This window comes from Ochotona princeps, chromosome 1 (genome assembly GCF_030435755.1).
Source record: "Ochotona princeps isolate mOchPri1 chromosome 1, mOchPri1.hap1, whole genome shotgun sequence".
NCBI lineage: Eukaryota > Metazoa > Chordata > Mammalia > Lagomorpha > Ochotonidae > Ochotona > Ochotona princeps.
Genome location: NC_080832.1, coordinates 33,972,420 through 33,988,903, shown reverse-complemented (window position 1 = coordinate 33,988,903; position 16,484 = coordinate 33,972,420). Strand labels below are relative to the sequence as shown.

At 36.8% G+C, this 16,484-nt stretch overlaps 1 protein-coding gene across 4 annotated transcripts in view; it reads left to right on the top strand.

Annotated features, from left to right (window-relative positions):
• The window catches only part of LAMA2 (laminin subunit alpha 2), a 634,064-nt gene that overhangs the window by 585,923 nt on the left and 31,657 nt on the right, over positions 1 to 16,484 (top strand). For 3 of the 4 annotated variants that reach the window (XM_058676547.1, XM_058676596.1, XM_058676658.1), the window contains 2 exons: positions 5,824 to 5,944; positions 14,141 to 14,314. In XM_058676547.1, coding sequence (XP_058532530.1) covers positions 5,824 to 5,944; positions 14,141 to 14,314 — 295 coding nt within the window. Of the gene's footprint in view, positions 1 to 1,228; positions 2,616 to 5,823; positions 5,945 to 14,140; positions 14,315 to 16,484 lie in introns of those variants that run through there. The other variant, XM_058676722.1, reaches the window with a different exon arrangement.

Genomic DNA, 16,484 nt, shown 5'->3' with positions numbered 1-16,484 from the left:
TTGGCTAAACATACATGTTTATTGTAAACACAGACTATTTTGACTTTAATCTGTGCTTTATACTCATTAACAACCAAAGTAATTAAAGTCTTTATATAGCTATTTCTACCCTAAAAATTAGAACGTGTTTGAGAAAATCTCAGAATAGCATAGTTGAAAGTTCAGTAATTAATTATTTCCATATTTCTCAAGTAAGCAGTATAAGGTTAGTTTCATCTTTTAGCAATTACTATGAAATCTGAGGCTTGCTTTTCTCTCTGGACATAAACGGATTAGAAGAGCAGGAAGTTGTCTTCCAATCTTCCCTTGATATAACCTGGTGAGTTTTAGCTTACAAATTAACTGGATGCTCATTCAGCTACTGTGTTTGTGTTAGGAATATACATTTAATAGTGACAAGGTTATTGGAAATCTATTACATCATTGTTCAGCAAGAGTTTATTGAACATCTACCATGTACTGGGCATTATGCTAAGTACTAGGTATCTAGCAGTTGTTCAAGAATAAGATTTACTTTGCTTGTTCATTAAAGAATGTAGCCAAAACAAGATTATCCAAACCTGGCTTCATGTATTCTGCTAGAACTATTTATCATAAAATGATTTTTAGGAATTATCTACAAAGGTAAACAGGTTAATCCTGTGATAGGCTTACTATTTTAGTTGGTTTGGAGACCACATAACTAATGACTATTTATCATGAAGATGTTATTTTCAGACTATAGGATTCAAAATTACATTAAAACTATAGCATCACATATTATTTCAGAACAATCAATAGACACTGGTTTGTGACTTACTAAAAAAGCAAACATCCAGAGTTACTGGTCATTTTTCCATACTTAGAATTTTATTGTTTTTAAAAATATTGTTCAGCTGAAGTTCTTTGAGAGGCAATATATGAGCTATTCACAAGTAATGTAGAAAAGTATCATTTGTACATTTTGCCGATCATTAATTTGGTACACTTTCAATTCATATTTCAAAATAAATTTTTTTTCTAAGAAAATAGTGTGGGAAACATTCAAGTTTGGATTCTAATTTCACTACAGTGAGAACAGAGGCTGTCTTCTGTTCTCTTGGTTTTTTGCATTTCTCTCCATTAGAATTGCCTTGAGATAGTTTAAAAAAGAAAGATTCATGGTTAAAGTTTATTATTGTTTGACATTCAATGAAAATGCAATTATAAATAAATTGATTTTGTTTTTTTTCTCCTCCCTTTTACCTAGTATGAGAGCAAGGTAACATTTTTTTTTTAATGTATGCATGCCTTTCAACTGCCTGGCACTTAGATACAGAAGCTATGCAGAAACAGAGCGGCGCCTATGCAGCTTTATTGAAAATGTATTTCATCAGCAAGTAATGCATTCTAAGAACAGTCTCATGTTGCTCTTCATAGAAAAGATCTTGTTGCTTATCTGCCAAAAATTGGGCTGCAGTTTGAGTTACTCCCTCAGCAACCATGAGAGACTTACTCTGCTCACTTGTTCAGCCACTTACGCACAGTGCGCTCTGATGTTCAGCAGCACATGCTTACCAGGAAACTGGTCAAGTTCATGAGCACAGCCGAGTTTTAGGAAATGGACAGAAGAGGTCTCTTGGTGTGAACCCAACTCTGGTTGCCCTGGGACCATGCTGTCTGCTGAACAGTTCACCTGTGCTTTCCAAATGCTTACTTCTGCCTTGCTGCTTTTGTGCAGGCCTGCGAATATGCGAGCATTTTCATACCCTTTGCACCTGTTCTCAAAACTGCTTATTTATTGCCCTTAATACTAGGAAGTTGTTTTGAAGCCTGCTGAAAGGAATCTAAGAAATGCCTTATGTAAAACAAGTATTTGTGTTAAAAATCATGAAGTTTACAGAAAGTCCCCCTAGATTCTCAGAAGCATTTAAATTCTTATTTGTAGTCAGACATTAGTGTAAGAATTGAGCCGCTCCTGTGAAGGACTTCACAAACTGCAGAAATGTGCAGGATTGGCACACTCTGGCCCGAGCTAAAGCTTGGCATCTTGGAATTTCAGAGTCAGTGTGCCAAATTTCTGGAAAGGAGATAATGAAGCTCCAGCAATCGAAGACATTTTTGAAGCAGAGGCTAGGCTTTTAATATCAGAAACTAGAATACAGAAAAATGAAGGTTGGTAAAAATAAGCCAAGTTGTTTTACCATGATGCAGTTTTGAGAACACTTGCAGTGTTTACTGAGATGATGATTATAAGGCAAAACTGGCTTTCAATGGAAAATATATCCATCAACGTTGCGCTATCACAGAATGACTTTGGAATGTTGCCTTTGAATGATGACCCTCGTGAAACAGAGGTCTCTGGTTACCATTAGGAGTCTGATCCCCATGTATCATTATTCATTCCCTGATTTTCATAATGTTGAACTTGCCTTATCTTTTGAAACAGTCCTGTGGATTTCCCTGAGGCAATGAATGTGTAAAAATGATTTGCCTTATCTATAAGTACCCTGGGAAAATATGATAAACTGTGGAAGTGAACACAACAAATGAACTTTACCCATTCCCTTGGCTTTGTAGAAGAAGAATATAAGTAAGACCTTTTCCCTGCAGTTGTACATCCTCTTCACCATAATCAACTGACTAAACAGAATGAGAGAACATTTGGGATAAAAGAAAGCGGTCATATAAAATAAACATTTTCGGGGCCCGGCGGCGTGGCCTAGCGGCTAAAGTCCTCGCCTTGAACGCCCCGGGATCCCGTATGGGCGCCGGTTCTAATCCCGGCAGCTCCACTTCCCATCCAGCTCCCTGATTGTGGTCTGGGAAAGCAGTCGAGGACGGCTCAAAGCTTTGGGACCCTGCACCCGCGTGGGAGACCCGGAAGAGGTTCCTGGTTCCCGGCTTTGGATCAGCGTGCACCGGCCCGTTGCGGCTCACTTGGGGAGTGAATTATCGGATGGAAGATCTTCCTCTCTGTCTCTCCTCCTCTCTGTATATCTGACTTTGTAATAAATAAAAAAATCTAAAAAAAAAAATAAACATCTTCCAAGTAGAAGAGAGGGATGTGGGAAGAAGACAGCACAAATACCTGACCTGAAGCAAGTTGTCCATACCCATTACCAGGGTCTAATTTGCTTTCCCACCAGTTTTTATCATGCACTGTTTTTTGTTTATTTTAATTTTCAGTAATGTGAAAGGCCATGAGGTTTTCATTAAATGAACAAAAGAAAAATGGAAACATCATGGAACAATGAGAATTATTACCTTATCAAACATAATAGTTTGATGTCGAGTAGATAGATTTTACACATGAATATTTATACCAGTTCACCTTTCAATGTTCAAGACAATAGCCAGCCACTAACCACAGTGGCTTTTTACCTTTAAATATGTAGTTGTTGACTATCAAATATTCAATTCTTTATTGACATAACCAACATGCTAGGTCTACATAACCACACATAGTGCAAAGCAGAACATACTATCATCTCAGAAAGCTCTGTTGGAGAGCACTGTCATGAGGAAATAGAATTTACTGCCTACTAACTTAATGTTTATTGGACACTTATTGTGTACTCTGCCATTCATTCATTTTCCAAACTTCAAAATGCTTTAATGTAGATAATATTTTCATCCCTTTTCACATATAAGAATGCTGAGTGAGTCACATCACTTGCATAACTACATTATAAATCAGAACAATGTATTTCTGCAAGGACAGGGACTTCTGTTAGCAATTTGAAAATGAAGATCCTTTCTGTTCTGTAGCATGTTTACCCTGTTTAACAAACAGTAAGTAGGTCCAGTATTGTACAATGAACTAAGGCGCTATCTATAAATGCCATCAACACAAATTGGAGTGCCCATTTGAGTCACGGCTGCTCTACTTCCAATCCAGCTTCCTGTTAATGCAACTAGCAATGCAACAGGAGATGACTCAGGCCCTCTCCACCTTCACAGATGTGCATAGATCCCTGGGCTGCTGAATTCAGCCTGGATTAGACCTGGTAATTGCAGAGTGAAGTACTACATGGAAGTACCTTTATTTCTCTACTACTCTCTCTATGCCTTTTAAATAAATGCATATTTGGAAAAAAGGAAATGGTGAACAAAATGTAAGTGTTCAAGTATAACTTTGTTATAGCTACTGGTCAATATCATTAGAAGATTAAATATATTTTGAAGTTGACTGCTTCGTTATTATTTCAGTATAGAACACAAATTGATAAATTACTGCATTTTCTTTGGTTTAGTTTAACAGCATACATATACATGCCATTTTCATATTCTGGCAGCACCAGCCCATGCTGAGTCAGGAAACTCATTCCAGGTCTCCCAAAAGGATAGCAAGGATTCAACCACTTGAGCCATTACTTGTTGTTTCGAAGGATCTGCAGTACTAGGAATATGAAATTAGAAGCTAGGACTTGGACTCGAGCACTCTAATATAGCAATGCAGGCACCCCAATAAAAAATTTAGCAATTATACCAAATGCCTGCTGCAGGAATTTTACTGAAGGAAATATTTTCAGGGCCAGCATTGGGACCTATGAAGCTAGCATCTCATATGGGCACCCATTCAAGTTCTACTGCTTTACTGTCAATCCAACTCCCTGCTAATGTGACTGGAAAAGTAGTGGAGAATATGGAAGGTCTAAAAGGAACTCCTGGCTCCCAGCTTTGGACTATTCCAGCTCTGGCCATTGGGACCATCCGGGAATTGAACCAGCCAATGGATAATATTGTGGTCTTTCCCTCTCCCTGTCTTTCAAATAAATGAATGAATCTTTAATTTTTTAAAATATTTCTCTCCAAAATAAACATTTCCATATTTATTTTTGAACCAGATTTTTAAACATTTTTAAGATATTTTGTGCTGCTTAAAGTTACCTGCTCCTGAATGGAAAAAAAAAGCATTTCTTGTGTACATAAAATATTAATAAGGAATAAGTTAATTCCTATACCTTACATCTGAATACTATAATGGGATTATTTTGAGAATTTTATTTGAAAAGCATATTTATTGAGTGAGAGACAAAGGTGTTCTGTCCACTGGTTTACTCCCCAAGTGACCAGATCTTGAGCTGATCTGAGCAGGAAGTAGTAGTTTCTTCGAGGTCTCCCACATAGGTGCAGAGTCCCAAGGAAATGGACCAACCTCTACTGCTTTTCCAGGCCACAAGCAGGGAGCTGGATCAGAAACAGAATAGCCAAGATACCAACCGGTGCTGGGATGCTGGCACCACAAGGTAAAGGACTGGGCTATTGACCCATAGCAGCAGTCCCTATGAGGGACCTTTTTTTTTTATATATTTATTCATTTTTGAAAAGTCAGATACACAGAGAGGAGGAGAGACAAAGCTCTTCCATCCGCTGATTCACTCCCTAAGTGACCTCAACGGCCAGTGCAAGCTGAGCTGAAGCCAGGAGCAAGGAGCTTCTTCCAAGTCTCCCATGATGCAGGATCCCAAGGCCTTGGGCTGTCCTCTACTGTTTTCCCAGGCCACAAGTTGGGAGCTGGATGGGAAGCTGGGAAGCAGGGCTACCGGTTTTAGAATTGGCGCCCATATGGGATCCTGGCATGATAAGGAAAGGACTTTACCCGTTAGGCTACCGCGCCGGGCCAAGGGGATTATTTTTAAAGAGAAAAAGTACTACATGAAGTTTTTTTTTCTGCAGGATGGTGCTAACATGTAATTCCTACATCTAGTAGGTAACAGAAAGTGTAGTTTGCTGACTCTCTGGGTGCTGTGCATAGAGTTTGATAGATATGTATTTTCCCACATAGTTTCCTGCCAATAGAGATTGAACTGCCATCAGCTCAATGATGTCACTTTTATTTTCCACTTAACTTTCCAACAGGCCAGAAGTGAATTTGAAAAAATATTCTGGTTGTCTCAGAGATATAGAAATTTCAAGAACTCCATACAACATACTCAGTAGCCCAGATTATGTTGGTGTTACCAAAGGATGCTCACTGGAGGTGAGTCTGCTTTTAATGGCTCCATAACATGTTCATATCATTTTGTTCAATTTGTGTGTTTTCACTCCTTTGTTACTGTAGTTTTATATTTCAACTAACCTGGGCTTAGTTGATAAATGAATGATAAAACTATCTAGCATGCAAAAAAATTGTGAAAAAAATGAGTGTGAAAAATTATGAATGTATTATAAAAATTTTCATGAACTTTTTGAAATGTAGAAATTATTGTGCTATAAATATTACAATAATAGAATATTACAGTCCATTCTTCCAAATGTATGATCATTGTGTATGCTATGTACAATGTTAATATCTTTTCTAATTCTTTCTAACACTATGTGATCCTTTAATCATGTTTGATAACTTTCTTAAACTTATTCATTGTATATATATTTAGGTGACTTTATTAGCACCTTAATTTTTTTTCTAAAATGTATTTACACGAATAAGGAGTGATTTTTAGCATAACCATTTAGTGCATGCCATCTGATCAACAACTTTGAAATCCATCCTTCTTGCTCTTTGAGATAGCAAAGATTTGAGTCTGTTTCATCCAACGCTACAAAGACTCTAGTCTTCTACAAAATTACAAAGTCACTTGTTGGAAGATATCCTCAGTCACTATTCTTCTTGGCTAAGCAGCTTAACACCTCTCAATTACTATTAATTGTTCAGCACTGTCTTCAATTAGTGCTGATCCATATGTAAGAAAGGCCCTTGGCCATAGCTTCTCCCTTGTAAAAATCAATTGTCAACAACAAATGGTAGTAGAGATTTTATAAGTGGGTTGCAAGATGGCTGAACAGGGTTAAAGACCTGTTCATTTAGGCTGGGAGGGGCTAACAAGGGATCGTCAGACAAAGTATGATCCCAGGCAACGTGTGCAGAGGACTGGGTGGCAGAGAAACTGCGGAAGACATGAAGACAATGTGACGGTGCAACAGTTAGCAGAGTCACTGCCAGTGAGCGGGAGGAATCTCAGGACTAGAATTCTTGGGGAAAATCTCAGACAAAAAAAATAATAATGAGGACAAGAATTAAGCAAAATCAAAAACAGCATCCAGGAATTATGTGATATCATGAAACAACCAAATGTTAGTGTCTTAGGCTCTCCTGAAGATATGGATTAGAAGACCTACTAGTGAAATAGTAACTGAAAACTTCCCTAACTGGAGAAAAAAAGAATATCCAAGTAGAGCAAGCAGAGAGAACTTCAAACAGATGACCAGAAACAATTCTCACCATGACACATTAGGGTGAAACTTTCAATAAATATGAAGAAAAGATTCTCAAATGTGAATGTGAGAAATGGTGATAATTTTAGAGAATCTCAAATAAGATTTAGTGCAGATTTCTCATCAGAAACCCTGTGGGAGTAGGAAAGAATGAGAAACATAATCCATATTCTGAAAGAAACTGCCAACCCAGAATACTATACCCAGTAAAGGTTTCAATTTTAATAAAGGAAAAATAAAGGACTACCAAAACAAATATTGAAAGAATTTGTCACCCACGAACCAACCAACCCTACAATACTATGCTTACGGATATGACACACACAGAAATAGTGTGTGATAAGCACAATAATCAAAAAAAAAAAAAGGTGGAGAACTTCCTAATAAAGCTACATAGAAAATCTAAAGCAAATAACAAGGAAATCTATGTTAAAATGACAGGACCAAGTCATTGCATTTCAGTAACCCTAAGCTCAAATGGTCTAGATTCTCTAGTCAAAATACATAAGTTGGCTGAATGGACCAAAAACTCAAGACCCATCTATCTGCTGTCTATAAAAAATACACCTCCTCAACAAAGATACACACAGAATGAAAGTGGAAAGATGGAAAATGTATTTCATTTTAAAAGAAAGGAAAAAAAATGATTGTGTGTACTCATTCCAATATCTGACAAAATAGACTTTAACACAAAACCAGTAAAGATGAAGAAGAGCTTTATATATTGATTGATGGATCAATGCAATAAGAAGGGGTGGCCAGGCCCGGCAGCGTGGCCTAGTGGCTAGGGTCCTCGCCTTGAAAGCCCCGGGATCCCATATAGGCACCGGTGCTAATCCCCGCAGCTCCACTTCCCATCCAGCTCCCTGCTTGTGACCTGGGAAAGCAGTTGAGGACGGCCCAAAGCATTGGGACCCTGAACTCGCGTGGGAGACCCGGAAGAGGTTCCTGGTTCCCGGCTTTGGATCAGCGCGCACCGGCCCATTGCGGCTCACTTGGGGAGTGAATCATCGGACGGAAGATCTTCCTCTCTGTCTCTCCTTCTCTCTGTATATCTGGCTTTGTAATAAAATAAATAAATCTTTAAAAAAGAAGAAGAAGAAGGGGTGACTGTATTAAATGTATATGCGCCCAATTCCAGGTCCACTTAAAACAATTGTTATCAGATGTAAAGGAAGGCAAGGACTACAATACAATAACGGGGTATGTCTCAATACTCTACTATGACCAATGGACCCGTGAAACAAACAAAAGATCAACAAACATGCAGCAGAGTTGACCTATACCATCAATCAAATGGCCCTAACTGATATCTACAGATGCAGAATGCATATTGTTTTCTATCAGTTCATGGAAACTCCTCCAGGATAGACTAGAAGATAGCCAATAAGGAAGCCAGATAAATTCACAAGAATTGAAAGTATAACATGTATCATTTCTGACCACCAAGGAATGAAGCTGATAATCAATAATTCAAGAAACTCCAGAAAATACACAAATGCATGTGGAGTGAACCACATATGGAATGAACAGTAGGTTAGATGTCACGAAAGCCGAGCAGTCTAAGGAATAAACAGCAGGTCAAAAAAATTAAATGGGAAAAAACATTCCTAGAAATGAATGAAGATGACAACACAATACATCAAAACATACGTGATATGGCAAAAAAAAACTGCGCTAAGAATTAAGTTCGTGGCAATTAGTGCCTCTATCAAGAAATTAGAAAGCCATCAAATAAGCAATCTACCAATGACTCTCAATGATCAAGATAAACAAGAGCAAAACAAACCCCAAATTGGCAGAATTAAAATTAGAGAATAAAGAAATGGAATCAAAAAGGTTCATAAGATTAACCAAAACACCAGATATTGAAAGAAATAATTTATATATCCATGGTCCAACTAACAAAAGAGGGTGGAGACCCCCCCAAAGTCAGAAGTAAAGCCAACAAATGGAAATAGTGAATGCTACAGATATGCAAAAAATCATCAAGAATTACTATAAACAGCAATATGGAATAAATTGAAAAATCAAGAAAAAAGGTATAGATTTCTGGACACACATAATCTACCAAAACTGAGTTGTGAAGCCATCCAAAAGCTACATTGCACAATACCTACAACAGTAATACAGACTCATCCAACACAGAAAAGTCCAGGATCAGAATATTTCACTGCTAAATTATACCAAACCATTCAAGAACTAATTCTAATTCTTCACAATCTATTCAAAGCAATAGGAAGGGAGGTAGGGCCCAGCAGCGTGGCCTAGCGGCTAAAATCCTCACCTTGAACACCCCGGGATCCCATATGGATGCCAGATCTAATACCGGCAGCTCCACTTCCCATCCAGCTCCCTGATTGTGGCCTGGGAAAACAGTCGAGGACAGCCCAATCCTGCACCCGCGTGGGAGATCCTGAAGAGGTTCCTGGCTCCTGGCTTCGGATCGGCGCAGCACCAGCAGTTGCACTCACTTGGGGAGTGAATCATCCAACGGAAGATCTTCCTCTCTGTCTCTCCTCCTCCTCTCTGTATATCTGACTTTGTAATAAAAAAATCTGACTTTGTAATAAAAAATAAAAATAAATTTTACATAATTTTATGTCGCTGTCTGTATACTGGGTGGGATATTGTGCTTTTATTTCTGTATTTGAATTTTTAATAAATATGTATTATTTAAAAATAAATAAATAAATAAATTTTTAAAAAAGGAAGGGAGGCAGTTCTTCCACACTCCTTGTATGAGTCCAATATCACCTTAATTCCCAAATCAGAAAAGGATATATGAAAGAAAATTATGGACTAATATCCCTGATGAAGATAAATGCAAAAATCTACAATAAAATTCTAGCTCACCAAGTCCAGCAAGACATCACAAAGATCATTCACCCAGTTGAAGTGGGATTTATCTCTACTATGCAGGAATAGATCAACATTATGCAAACCTGTAAATGTGATATGGTTGTTATTCTTTGGTTTGTTAATGTGTTATAAGGTTATCTCAATAGCTGCAGAAAAAGCATAAGATGAAATACAGTGTCATTTCAAGTTAAAAACCTTAAGTAAATTAGGGATAGTAGGGTAATTCCTTGGCATAATCAAGGCAGTTTTCAAAACTCCAATGCCAGCATCATATTGTGTGCAGAAAAGTTGGGAGATTCCAAACAAAAAAAGATGCTCAATCTTAGTATGCGTTTCAATGTACTACTGGAAACTTTAGTGCCATTATAAAAAGAAATCAAAGGAATACACTTTGGAAAGGAGGAAGTCAAGCTCTCCCTGTTTGCAGAGAACATGTTTAAAAATGGAAAACCCAAACACTCTCCTAAAAACTTGCTGGAACTCGTAAGAGTTGAGAACATTGCAGAATTTAAAACCGACACAAACAATAAGTAGCCTTTGTATGCTCAAACAGTTCCATGCATGACTGAGAATTTGTAAGAGAAGTGCCACCCACACCAGCAGCAAAATGTTAAATCCCTTAGAATAAATTAATCAAAGACAAGAGGGAATCTCTATGATGACAAGTACAAAACACTAAATAAAGAAATAGAAGTTACCAAGAAATGTCCTGTGCTGATACAGCACCTGCCCGTCTATGGTGGGGACTAACTATGGAGATCCTACAGTTTTGCCCGCCTGCCATAGAAGCCCTGGAGATCATGGCTCACAGATCTGAGTCTATAGCAGGGTCAGTTTTTGGATACCAGATAGCCTGGTATCTATGAGCAGAAAAAACCAACTATGACTCGCTAAATATAACTAGTACTGATGGTTGCTGACATCTTTGATGCAATGAATAACTGAACAAAGGACCCTCAGATCTTCATAATGATATATTGGAAATAACCTAATAAAATCTGTATCTGGGAATGACTCATTCACTCATACGCCTGAAAGTGTTTTGAGTGCCCTGGTCTCCACCATCTAATCCTGGTACTGACACAAAAAAGAGAGAAAGCAAGAAAGCAAGAAAGGAAGGAAGGAAGGGAGGGAAAAAGAAAAAAGAAAATGAAAAAGAAAAAGGCATGTACATCAGTGGGACAGAATAGAAATGCCAGAAATGAACCCATACATCTGAGCCAACTAATATTTCAGAGGCACACTGAAATCAACCCAGAGGAAAGTATCTATCTACATGTAAAGATGTATTCAACAAGAAACCTGCTTCACGCTTTATTAAAGAAAAAAGTCAACTCTTAAATGGATCAAGGATCTATTCTTTTATCAGACACCATGAAATTATAGAGGAAATCATCAGGAACACTATGCAAATCATAGTTGTAGGCAGAGTTCTTGCAAAAGATTCCCAAAGCACAGGCCATTGAAGCAAAAATAAACAAATTAAATTACATCAAGCTAAAATGCTTTTGCACTGCAAAGAAAATCATCAATAAAGTGAAGACACACCCAAAAGAAAAGGCAACACAGATAGAAAACTAATATCCAGGACTGACAGCCTCAGAAACTCGACAACAACAAAATAAACAGTCCAATTAAGAAATGGATACAGCACTTCAACAGGCATCTTTCAAAACATGAAATTCAAATGGATAATAAGCATATGAAAAAATGTCTAAATTCTTTAGATATCAGGGAAATGCAAATAAGACCAGTGTGAGTTCTACCTAAACCTTGTGAGAATGACTAATATACAGAATTTTTTTTAAAAATTAAAAAAAAGATGCTGGCAAGAATGCAGGAGAAAAGATACTCAAATCCAGTGTTGGTGGCAATGTAAATTAGTGCAACCACTATGGAAGACAGTATGCAGATTCCTCAAATATCTGAAAATAGATGTACCCTATGACCCAACCCTCCCACTTCTGGGAATACATACAATGAAGTGAAACCTGCATATAAGAAGGTTACCTATAATCCCATCATTATGCCCAATAGCTACTATATAAAACCAACCCAGATGTTCATCAACTGATGATTGTATAAAGATAATGTGCTGAATATACACTCTGAAATACTACTCAGCCCTAAAAGGAATGAAATCTTGTTTGCAACAAAAGTGAAATGAGCCAGTCCCAAAAAGACAAATATCTGTTCCCAGATTTGTGACAACTGATGCACAGAGCACAAACATCTTAATCTCTGTGAGATTAAAACATTTATAGTCAATTGCTGTTTGCAACATACATGTATACTCATGAGCAATAAGATTTGTTTTATCTTTAAGTCATTTTACCTTTTCCTTTATTTGCTATGTAAAGATGCCATCACATATTGCAAAGTTAAGCTTGTTACTATGAAGCTAATGAATTTCCTGTTGTGATAATTTAGGGGAAAAATAAGGGGTTAATAGGAGAAAGAGGGAGGAAAAAAGAGGGAGAAAGAGTAACTTCTATGCTTCTAAATCTGTATCCTGAAAACTGTGAAATCTAAATCTTACATACATTTTTTAACTAATAATGATATATTTAAACTTTATGAGAACTCAATCAGGATGCATTTTTTTAAAATAAGAAAATGCTAAATATGAGTAAAACCTACATTTTTTATTACATTACTATAATACAACAATACATTTTGGCTGCTTCTTCCCATTAAAGTTATTTTGAGACACCCTAATAGAATTTAGGAAGAGGAAGGGAAACAAGGAAAAGAAAAATGAATTTGGCTTCTTAGTAATGAGTTATAAAGAACAGGAATTTCAGAGTTTTCATTGCTCATAACCATAGACCCCAGCTTAAAATTCGCCAAAGACAATAAGAAAAAATGAAATGCATTAAAAATAAAACTACAGATCTATAGTGGTTTCTTAAAGAAAATTTTAGTGACAATTCTAACCTTCAAAGCTTAACTTCCATCTGCTTTCAAAAGATACATGCATAAATATAGAATACTGTCCACACAATGAATGGTTTCTATGCATGAAAATGGCAGTTCTGCAAAAGTACTTTCTAGTAACCAGAAATTATTCTACAAATAAAGTATGATGCAGAAATTTGACACGGATAAATATTGAAAGGTCTGCCCAGTAGTTTTATCTAAATGATCTAATACTCCACAATTTGAAAATTAGAATAAAAAAACAGATTATACATTTTACAAGCTCTTGTGCAATTCAGCTGGGCTTGAAATACTGTGGTGAGGGCTGAACATGGTCCATATAAAGGGTTCCTTGTAAGATTTTAAAGGTAAATATCTTCAGTATTTCAAATACCTGTGTGGCCTGGCCTAGCATGTTCACACTCTAGAATGTTTTCCAGACATTTAAAATGATAGTCATTTATGTTTACCGACAGAGAGATATATATAGCTCACGCTGCAAATGAACATGTCTAACATAGTTCAACTCAAATGTAGGAAAGAAGAAAGAGTGTAAAACAGATAGATTCAGTTACCGAGTGAGTGGGTGAAGTCTTAAAAGCTGCATCATCATTTTGGGATATGGGAATTTTCTCCCTTTTGTACTTTGTTATTGTCTAAATGTAACTTGATTATTATCGTCAACAAAAGACATTTTCATTTTTATGAAAAATGATTCATCTTTAAGGCCTAGCTTCAGTTGATTTTTAATTTGTTTCGGAGACTATCCATTTAACAACACTGAGAACGCATGCATAGGCCGTGGTCACATTCATCTGTAAAACAACTGACGGAATATTTTCAAGGGCTTAAATGCAGTGTTCTCAACAAGACTCAGGAAGGCAGCCTTAAACCTAAAAGAATGTTACCGATAATAATCTGTATTTTCAAACAGAAGTTGTACCATCAAAAGCAGAGGCCATAATTTTTGTTTTAACCCAAACTGCTAATCGAAGTATTTGAAGTTGTAACTGAAAATAGTATTTCTTCAGCTGCTGTTGAGTTTTCTATGAAACTGGTTTTTCACACTTTCTAAAGTTGCTTTGTGTTCCATAAAAGAGATTGGATAGAATGAGTGAGGTGAGGAAATGAATGTAAATTTTCAGTTCTAGTTTTCATTTCTTCTTTCTCTCATCCACAGAATGTTCACACAGTTAGTTTCCTCAAGCCTGGGTTTGTGGAACTCTCCCCCGTGCCAATTGATGTAGGGACAGAAATCAATCTGTCCTTCAGTACCAAGAACGAATCTGGAATCATCCTCTTGGGAAGTGGAGGCACACCAGCACCCAGGAGGAAGCGAAGGCAGACTGGACAGGTACTCTCAGCAGTTCACCCTGTATCTCTTCTCTAATGCTTTCATCAAACAAACTGTTTCCATTTTTTTTTTATTTTGAACCCTTTCTCTCTCTCTCTCTCTCTCTCTCTCTCTCTCTCTCTCTCTCTCTCTCTCTCTCTCTTTCTTTTTCACCATTTGTATCTATTCTTATCTTGGTTAACTAAGACTGAGCAGTCCATTTACCCAGGCTGGCCCCTACATTTCAAACATCTTCAGACAATGTCTTCTCTAAGATTTTCTTTCTGTTCAATTTCAGGTGCCAAGTCACACTTATCTTTCTACCTCTGTTCATCAGGGCTGAGCATATGCATAAATATGAAAAATTTGAAATAATTACACATTAATCCTTTCTCTAATTTCTTATCAGATTCATCGACTTTTAACTAGAGTTCCTTATATTTGCATTTACAGTCCTTCTGATTTTTTTTCCAATTGCTGTGGATAATCTTGTGTAATATGTTGTAGCCTAATTTGTTCTGAATGAATTTCTGAACACAAAAAAAATACAGAGAGAGGGGTAGAAGGTGACAGCTAGAACACAAGCAAAATCCTTGAATGACTATAGCTTACAATATCCCCTCAAGAATGTTAAAATAAAGCCGAAGGAGCATCTGCTATATAACCAGATGTTTCAGTATTTATATCCCCTAACCATTTGATTTCATTGAAGCCATTCTTCAGCTTCCCAGGTACAAATATCATGAATATTTACTACTTCTGATTTCCTCTAACACACATCAATTTAAAAAAAAACAGATTTGGGAGAGTAGATTTTATGGCATGGTGGGTTAAAACACTGCTTGGAATACTTGCAGCTCACATCAGCTTGCCTAGTATTAGGCCAGGCTGCTCTACGTCTGAGCAGCTGCCTGTTAATGCACGTGGTAGGCAGTGAGTGACAACTCCAGTCCTTGAGTCCCTGCTACCATGTGGGAGACCTGCATGTGGTTCCTGAGTGTCTTCTGATTAGCCCTGTGTGCTACAGTTATCTAGGGAATGGATCTGTGAATGACAAATACTTCTTTCTGCCACTCTGCCTTTCAAATAAATAAATCTTTTAGGATATGTAAAAAATAATTTAAGATAGATAAAATGTTTCACTTAATGCAGTGAGAGAATATGCAGAAATTATCTAATTATCATGATAAGTAGAATGAATTGACTTATATATATAATGTCCTTAAATATTAGCGCAGATCTAAAAACTAAATCATGTGATTTTTAGTATAAGAACCATTCTTAGCATTTAATGTTTATAATCAATAATATTGAATAATGCATTTTATTTCCTTCCCTAAAAATTAAATCCTAACACAAAACATTAGTACTTTATAAAAAATTTTACAAGCATGAATAATTTGGGTCCGGCATGGTAACCTAGCAGCTTAAACCCTGGTCTTTGCTTTGTGTGCACCAGCATCTCATATGCATGCAGGTTTGTGTCCCGGCTGTTCCACTTCCAATGCAGCTCTCTGCTTGTGGCCTGGGAAAACAGTGCCGAGTGGCCCAAAGCCTTGGAACCCTGCACCTGCATGGGAGACCTGAAAGAAGCTCCTGGTTCCTGGCCTCAGATCGGCTCAGCTCTGGCCATTGTAGCCACTTAGGGAATGAGCCAGTGGACAGAAGATCTTTCTGCTTCTCCTTCTCTCTGTAAAAATCTGCCTTTCTAATAAAAACAAATTAAACAAATTAAAAACAAATAATTTGGATAATGTCAAAGATACAAAAAGATTAAGAGTAGAACATCTAAAAATCATTTAGTAATTTCAGTATTTTGTAAAATATAGCAGCCATTCATGATTAAAACTGCCCAGTAAACAGAAAACAGAACTTTCTTAGTTATCTGCATGAAAACTGTAGAAGTATTTTAAAACATTTGCTGGGAAATCAAGCCCAACACAAGGATCACCATTATTACTGCACTCCAATGGAATAAGAAACAAAAAGTAAACCTAATGTAAGAACATGCATATATATTTTTAAAAAATGATAACAAAATAGGCATAAAACCCAATATATACATAATTTCACTAAAAAATATTAAAGGCTTAATATTTAAAGCATGCTGATTTTTCCTCAAATGATGCCATTTTTATTGAAAAAAGCACTTCATCCTTTCATAAATCATGGCAAGATAGTTCTAAAATTA